At 47.8% G+C, this 8,458-nt stretch overlaps 1 protein-coding gene across 1 annotated transcript in view; it reads right to left on the bottom strand.

Annotated features, from left to right (window-relative positions):
* Positions 1–4,335: 4,335 nt before the first annotated feature.
* Positions 4,336–8,458, bottom strand: part of NCKAP1L (NCK associated protein 1 like) — a 48,153-nt gene continuing 44,030 nt past the window's right edge. The window contains exon 31 of the mRNA XM_079141564.1: positions 4,336–5,732. Coding sequence (XP_078997690.1) covers positions 5,601–5,732 — 132 coding nt within the window. The 3' untranslated portion in view covers positions 4,336–5,600. The remainder of the gene's footprint in view (positions 5,733–8,458) is intronic.

The following is an 8,458-nucleotide window of genomic DNA, read 5'->3' as shown; positions in this document are numbered from 1 at the left end:
GCCCGTCTCTCACTCCGCGCAGCCGCTCCTCCCCTCCCAAAGGAACGATTGGAAACCGGGGGCACACACAGAAGTGCCCAAGGGCGAGCGCGCGCACACGGGCACCCGGCGCGAGTGGCTGCGGCGTGTGCCCTGAGCGGGTGGCTGTGAGTGCGTGTTTACAGAGTGCAGCGCAAGCGGCGGGCAGGACCGTGTGGTTTCCTTCTGTGTTTGTTTGGAGTTTCTGTGTATATGCGTATGGGGTTTCATGTATTCACGAGCGCCTAACTGCCTGTGTGTCCCATGTGTGAGAGACTAGTAGAGGGAAGCCCATAACCCCCCAGCCCCCGCCGGGGCACCGGGACAAGGGTTGAGCTAGCCACCTACCATAGAACCCAGCCAGACCAGAGCCCTTCCGTGCTCCTATTTTTGAAGGGAAAAGTTCAAGGTCCTCTCTGAGCTGTGATGGTATCCCTCACCTCCACTGGCCTCCCTCAGCTTGGTCTTTCTGACCTGTCTCTCCATGGCTGTGGTCTGTCCCCAAGGTGTCTTTAACCACTGCGCCTGACCGGTGGGAATTTCTCCAAGTTTAAAGCTCTCCGGAGTAGGCAGCCCCACATCTTGCCTGACTACATAATAACTGCACACTGCCAGGAAATCACTCCTGAGAGCCTGCCTCAACCCAGGCTGCAACGTTCCAGCTCATTTCCTCTTATTCTGTCTTCAGAAAGAAATCTAAGGGCTGAAGGCCCAGCACAAATCAGTTTTTGTGGAATGAGGGAATGGATTTGAACCCAAGACCCTGTGACAGGGCAAAACATCTTCCATCCAACTGAGTCCTACCTGGAATTCCTGCAGGAACCACCTCTCTTTCTTAGTATTGTTCTCCCCTAATGACCATCCGCATGGAAACATCGTGTAAACAAGTGGAGACTATTCCCTACCTGCTGAACTCAAAATAGGCCCCTATTCCAGAATATTTCTTGTCAAACAGTGGCCCCTAATCCAGGATCCCAGAATTTGAATTTTAATTGCAAGAACTCTGGAGGATGGAAGGAGAGGTGATCAGGAGAAAGTATTTATTCTAAATATCAGGTAGAGACTCCCTCCCCCTTTCTCAGACAAAGGAAAAGAACAAAGGTGAAGGGTTGACTGAAGAAAAGGATGGACTGTCCCAACTGAGACTCTCAACGTGAAAGAATTGCCAACTTAGGTCAAGGCTTCAGATCTGGCAGAAGCAGCTCCCAGGAAGTACAGAGGCAGAAGGAGAAGGAAAAGTCAGAGAGGGAGGAAAATGTGGAAAGAAGGTTGGGACGTCCCCCTCTGTCCATCTAAATCCAGCACATACCCCCATCCCTCCTGCCCAGAGTTAACAGTTGCAGCCAAGAAACAGCTACATCTAAGATCCTGGTCATATTGCTACACAATCCATTTCCCAAATTTGGGGAGCTGTCTCCTTCCTAATCAATTAAAAAAGGAATGAGCTGGAAAATACAAAGGGACTGTAAATTGGGATTAGAAACTAAGAGTTCTAATTAGCAAATTGAAATTAGAGCTAAAGAGTTCCTGGTTTAGGTAGGTATTTAAACGAAAGGACCTGGTTAAAGGCAGAAAACATACTTCCAGAGATATCTTTCAACATTCCTTGTCTCTCAACATTCCTTGTCAACGCAGTGATACTTTCCCAGGACTCCAACTCCTAACCCATCTTAAGAAACAGGTCATTTGTAAAAGAGATTTCAGAGTCCGTCTAGTCTAGTTTCCTCCACATAATAAATGGAAAACTAAGACCAGAAAAATTGTACAGTCCCACAGGGTCCAGAGCCAGGTCTTTTACTCTTCTTCTAATGCCTTTTCCCACTCTGTGGCTCTTTCACTTTCGTTAGTCCTCAGTCCTGGTGCTTAGCCTCAACCTTGTTCCTCTTGTGGCAATCCAATCCCATTTCTGCTTTACCGAACCTCTAAAGAGATAAGAATAGTGTATACTTGTTCCATTCATAGACTCAGAAGACACTCAGTCTTCTCTCCCTGCCTTTTTCTCTTGGCCCCCACCCCCACCTTTCCCAGGTTCCTTCTACCCAACCTCATTCCTCTCCTTTTCAGCTTCTGAACTGCCCCTACCCTCTTGGAAACCCTGCCTCCTCACTTCCCTAACCCCATCGCCCCTTCCAACAAGCTCAGAGTTTGATAGAGACCAAAAATGATGCTTTGGCAGCAGGTGACGGATGGATGTGATCTGCCTCCTACAGGAATGCTATTTAAAGGGGCAGCCCCACAATCCTCTCTTTCCAAAGTGACAAGAGAAAAGCCTGCTCCTCAATCTCTCCAGTGCTGCAAACTCAGCTCAAGTTAACTTCTGACTTCCCCAACCTGCAACCTGGCCTGCTGCTCCTGCTTCCTGTTCAGGTGGGAGGGAGAGTACTTGACAACTCATTGAGGTGTGGGGGTTGAGGGGGGACTCATCTTCATCTCCTTTGATGACAGGTACTTGGGAAAAGCAGGAGGCCCTGTGGGGAGGAGGATCGAAGAACGTTCTTCCCCCAACAACGTGAGTGCATTTTAACCATGTGCCAGCTTCTTCTCAAAGTCAAAGTCAAACTTTGTTGCAGAAGAACTGATGCAGACATGAGGACCTAAGGCAAAGGAAGCCCAGTCCCTACCAAGGGCCTCCCTCCCCGCTGGGTCCTGGTGCTCAAAACACAGTTGTTCCCTTCCTTCAGGGCAACGTGCCAGAGGGCAAGATCCCCCTTGGGCAGACCTTGAACCTTCTGCACCTTGAGTTGGTCCTTGCCTGCCCACAGGATTGAACCCAGAGTGGAAGAGGCAGTGTCTCTGTTGCCCAAAGGAAAGAGAGTGGCTTGGCATGCCTCTCCGCCAAGGCCTGGTGGAGGAGTAATTCCATCTCACTGCTGCAAACAAGTTAATGGAGACTTTAATGAAAACACGCACTAATGAAAATGCTGAGGCTAGAACCTGCTCTCTGCCTGCAAGACAAAACAATTGGGGTCAGAGCTTCTTCTGATCATCATTCCTCAGTTCTTCTGTAGCCTAGGGAAAGCAAGCTGGGGATCTGAGACAAAAAGCAGTTCAGAGTCAATTGTGTCTAGGTTGTAAGAAGTGGGAGACCATCCTGATCAAGGAAGCAAACGTGGGTCCTTTTACTCCATCTGTCCCTTTACCTCTGGACAGTCACTTTTTGTTTCAGGTAGTAAGGTCATCTGTGTCCTCACCTTCTCCTATTTTCTAGGGTCTCTAAGTCTTGCCTTAAGAAGAAGTGGTCTGGTCAGATAGAGAAGTCTAGAAATGAACATCAGACTTAAGTCCCAGTTCTACTTCTACTGATACTAGACACACAGTCTTCAATAAATCACTTAACACTGCTAAGTCTGTTTCCTGACCTGAAATAGGGAAGCCTTCCCCGGCTACCTTGCAGAATTGCTATAAGGATGCAAAATCACTTTGAAAAAGTATAGGTGGTAGATAAATGCGTATAATTACACGTTTATGAAAAGATATTATGTCAAACCACAACATTTCAGAAATGAAGAACAAATCTGTGTCGGCAGGAATGAGGGGTGGGGATGAGGGTGCGGGAGAGAAGTGGGCATGTTATAAAAGAGCAACGTGAGGGATCCTGGGTGAAGGAACTGCTGCGCATCTTGACTGAGCTGGCAGATCCAGGAATCTGCCTAGAGCTAAACACACACACACACACACACACACACACACACACACACGAGTATAAGTAAAACTGGGACATCTGAGTAAGATCAGTGGATTAGATCAATGTCAATATCCTGGTTGTGATGGTGTACTATAGTTTCGTGAGATGTTACCATTGAGGGAAACTGTGCAAAGGTACATGGGATCACGCTGAATGACTTCTGTCAAGTGTATATGGATTAACTATCTCAATGAATTTTCCAATTGAAAAGAAAGATGCCATGTCTATCCTCCATCCTGCTGGAACAATTTATCTTTCTGTCTTCTGGGAGGGTCTTCATAAGCAGTTCTCCATGCAGATGGAAAAGGGGTCTCCATCCTCTCAAGCAGAAGAATGGAGCAGAGATATAAGGGTGAGGATGGTTGATCAGTTCCTTCCGAGTCTTCTCTTCCTCCTCAGCTGCGTTCACTGTCTCAGTAGGCCTGACACTGAATAACTCCTTACGACACAATGTCCTTCCTGTAGCAAGGAAGGACGATTAGCTGATGCATGAAGCAGGATTCTCTGTTGCTTCTATCCTAAAGAACAGACAGTCGTTGCTAAGAAAAACTTGTGTGTTGATTTCAGGTGTCAAGAAAGTATTAACTAAGCATGGATCTGGAGAAGTAAAAAGCAAACACACGAACGGAATCCAACAACAGATATCAAATGGGTTTAATAAAGGCCAGATGGTTTTGCCAAAAGCCAACGATTGCTTCCCTTTCATTGTGGAAGTATGGACATGACCCTAATTAATCAACTAGCTAATTATATTTGCCCACTCCAACTGCTCTGGATCTCTGACATACATGATCCGCTGCTCTCATCCTCCCTGGCAGTAGGAGCACAGCAGTGATGGACGGGACCACTGTTTCCTGCTACGGAGTTAACTAAACCTAGTTTAGTGCTATCCTCAATGCCCCAGGCTCTGTGACACTTGAAATTCTAATTAGTGCAGAAAAGGGCTAAGTTGAAACAGCTTGTAGTCCCTCAAGGATACCCACTCTCAGGGCCCTACAACCTAATGAGGTCTGTGAAATTTAAGATCTAGAAGAGAAATCCCTGCCTGAAGCAACAGCTGTACCCAGGCTGACAAGAGGATTTGGGGTTAAGTTAGTCCCTCCAAATAGGAGGAAGAGTGCCCCCAAATGGTGTGGAAGGGAAAATCCATATGAGTCTGTTTTGCTTCACTGCCATGTGACCTAGGATTGACCCAGACTGTCCCTCTGCTCTGGGTTGGGGAAATATCAAAGAAAAAGCAAGCAGGGTGACAGCAGAGAACTGACGCACTATCCACAACCGGTAGGACAGCAGGTGGGCAACAGAACCCTCTGGAGGGCACTTCCTCCCTGCCCCAGTGGGAAAGGCAGTCAAGCAGAGGCGAAGGAAGAACCCCACAAAGGAGAAAAGGGGTCCCTTTGATGCTCCTCTGCAGTGGGAACAGGCTGAATGTTTGCTGAATGCATTTGGAAGAGGAAGAGAGGAGATAATCGTCCTAATGAATGTGCAGGAGACAATAGCAGCTCCAGTGGGAGGATTATAAGCTCATTATGGTTTAATATGATGATTGATCATCTCTGCCCGCCAGCATTATCCTAGAATAGTGATGAAGGTCGGTGAGACCCATGCCTATCAGAGCCCCAGCTCTAGTCACCAGAAGATAGGACAGAAACTTGTATGTCACTCTTTTTTTCTTTCTTCTGGTGAAAGCTCCAGTCCCCTAACTGTTCATAAACTGTCCCCCACACCCCCAGCCTGCCCCACCTCTGAGTTCTCAGTCCTGAACTGTTCCTCTGCATACCTGTTCATCAGCACTGGCACCTGACCCTCTCCCTAGTGACCCCACCCCACTCCCACCCTTGAGAAAAGGACCACAGCTTCCACTCTGGTGTAGGTCTAGGCAGGTCCAAAGGGCCCTTCAATGGGTACTGGCAGGCACTCGGTTCAGGTGGAAGGCCCGGGATACCTCCCGATAGGCATTTCGAAGCAAGACATAAGGGAAACAGGACTCCAGCATGTCGAGGGTCAGGAAGGATGACTCTTCCACCACCTGGAACAGACAGGGCCAAGAAATGAGAATCCTCAGCAGCATGTATGTCTGTGACACTGTTCCCCTCCATGCAGCTCCCGAGCTCTCTGAGGCCCTTAAGAGCTCCAAGAGAACAGGGTTCCAAATCATACTCCCCTCTTCCTCCCTCACCTGGTTTGACACCAGGAGGGCAATGTGGACTCCTCAGATCCATTATAATGGCCCCTGTCCCCTTCATCAGGGCTATTGTAAAGAGAACAGAAGCAGAAGGCAGGGGGATAAAAAAACATTTTCCTGGTGGCAGGAAAAAAAAAAAAAAAAAAACCATTCTCTCCTGGATATTAAATTATATGTGGGAGGGCAGCACAGATGCAGGTGAAGATGGATAAAAGTGCCAATTACGAAGCTTTGCAGCAAGAGGAACAATTGCCACTGCAGGCCAAGGAAGAGGGGTCTGGAATCCACATGGGTCCTCTTGTGCTGGTCCTGTCTCCTCCCTCTCTCAGAAGTGTTTAGGGAACACTAAGGATGCTGCATAAAGGAGCAGGCATGATTAATTAGTTTAATTAGAAGCCTGTGTGTTGTGGTAATCCCAGCAGCCCCAACAGTCAAGCAGGAAGATAGATCAAGATGCCCAGATAAGAGTAAGGGCTAGGGCAAGGGTAGGGGTGAAGGGTGGGGATGGGCAGAGGGAGCCAGTTCCCTGAGAGCAGCACAGCCCCAAGTTGCAGGGAGAAGCAGTGTGTCCAAGAGGTTAAGGAACTAAAAAGGTATGGCCTGGTATGGTGGCTCACGACTGTAATCCCAGCTACTTGGGAAGCTGAGGCAGCAGGATCGCAAGTTCAAGGTCAGCCTGGGCAACTGAGTGACCCCTTTCTCAAAATAAAATAATAAGTGCTGGGGGTGTACCTCAGTGGTAGAGTGCTTGCCTAGTATGCATGAGGCCCTAAGTTCAAACCCCAATACAGAAAGAAAGGGGAAAAAAAGACAGAGAAAGCAGTGGAGAGGTGTGTCCCCTATCCCTGGCTATTCACACAGATGGGCCCCTTCCTAACATGTCTGGAATTCCAAGTTCTGAAAATCCACCAAGGAAAGAGACTCTGCCATAGCTACTCTTACATGTTTTTCTCTCTATCTGAAGTACTTTCAAGTTTCACAAGTTATAAGATTTTGCTAATCTCAAACACGTGTGCGTGTTGATACACAGAACAGCCTCAGAAGAGCAGACACTGTGGACTGAAGGAAAGGAAAGCTAGTGGCAAACTTGAGCCCAGATCCCAGGTCTGATAACAGAAAGAATCCCTTACTCATAAGACTTTCAGACCCTAAACCAGGAGAGAGATGAGCTCTCCTCTCCAGGATTTCACTCGTAGGCACAGGGAAATGAGTGATGAATTCCAGAAGGATCCACCAGCCCGTGACTTCCTGTCCTCAGAGAAGCACAAGATAATAACAGTGCTCCTAACTGGCAGAAGTCTATGGTAGTGCCAAGTAGCTCTAGAGTAAAGGCTTGAATATCTTAGGTTCTAGTCCCAAATCTGCCCACATATCACAGAGGAGACCTTGAGTATTATCTTTCTCTCCCTCTTCCTCAGTTTCCCCTCCTATGAATTGTCAGTCCTGGACTAATTGCCAGGATCTGGTCTGATCTGATATCACAGATGCCATGATTTTCTGAGAAAGTCATCTCTTGCCCCCAGGAAACCATGCCAGGAACAGGCTGGCAACACTGGGGTGGACACTGCCCAGGCTTGTCATTGAAGACAGAAGACCCCAGGGAGAGAAGCATTGGCCAGAATTTGAGGCTACCCTCTTTTAACTCAGAACATAGCTCCTTCCCCTCCAGTCATTTCCAATTTCTCTGTAGAAACATTTGCATTTAAATTGCTTTGCAGCAGCTAGTCCCTCCAATCTCCACCTCCAGCAAAAAGTGCCAGCTCCTGCCATTCTGCTGGCCTCCCTGGGAGGCCACAAGGAGAAGACACTTTTCCATGTTTGGGGGCAGTGGGGTGGGGTGGAGGGCAGAGGCAAAGCAGAGGAGGTGGGCCAAGTGGCAATTCAGAACCACCTCCAATCTTACAGAGGGGAAAACCACAAGAGGAATACCTAAATCACCTGTAAACTAAAATGAGCAGCAAACAGAAGGAACTGCATTTGTTGAGCACCTACTATGTACTAGGCACTTTTACATATTTTATGTCATTCTAACCACTCTATAAGGATTATTACCTACTCTTTTTTTTTTTTTTTTGGTATTGGGGGTTAAACCCAGGGGCACATTACCACTGAGCTATATACCCAGCCCTTTTTATTAAATTTTTAGAGATGGAGTCTCACTAAATTGCTGAGTTTGACCTGAACTTGCAATCTTCCTGCCTCAGCCTCCATTGTCACTGGGATTACAGGTGTGCATCATCACACCCAGCTTTATTATCTACTTTTATGGATAAGGAATTATGCTGCTCCAAAGATTGTGTTCCACCTAGCCCACTCTGACCTTTGCCCTTCCTCTGCCCTCATCTGCCTCCTCAGCCCTCTCGCCCCTCACCACACATACCCAATACACATACACACCATCATGTCCATTCTCTCCTCCATCATACCCCCAATCGGCCTAGGCCTCTTCCTATCTGAAGAAATTGAAACACAGATACCACTCTAAAGAAGGGGACCTGGAGTGAGTCCCAGAAATGCCTGCTTCTAACATCTCTGGACCCAGGCCAATAGTACAAATGGAGCCTGCCCCC

Source organism: Sciurus vulgaris (genome assembly GCF_902686455.1).
Source record: "Sciurus vulgaris genome assembly, chromosome: 5".
Classification (NCBI taxonomy): Eukaryota; Metazoa; Chordata; class Mammalia; order Rodentia; family Sciuridae; genus Sciurus; species Sciurus vulgaris.
This window is presented reverse-complemented; position numbering and strand designations above follow the sequence as displayed.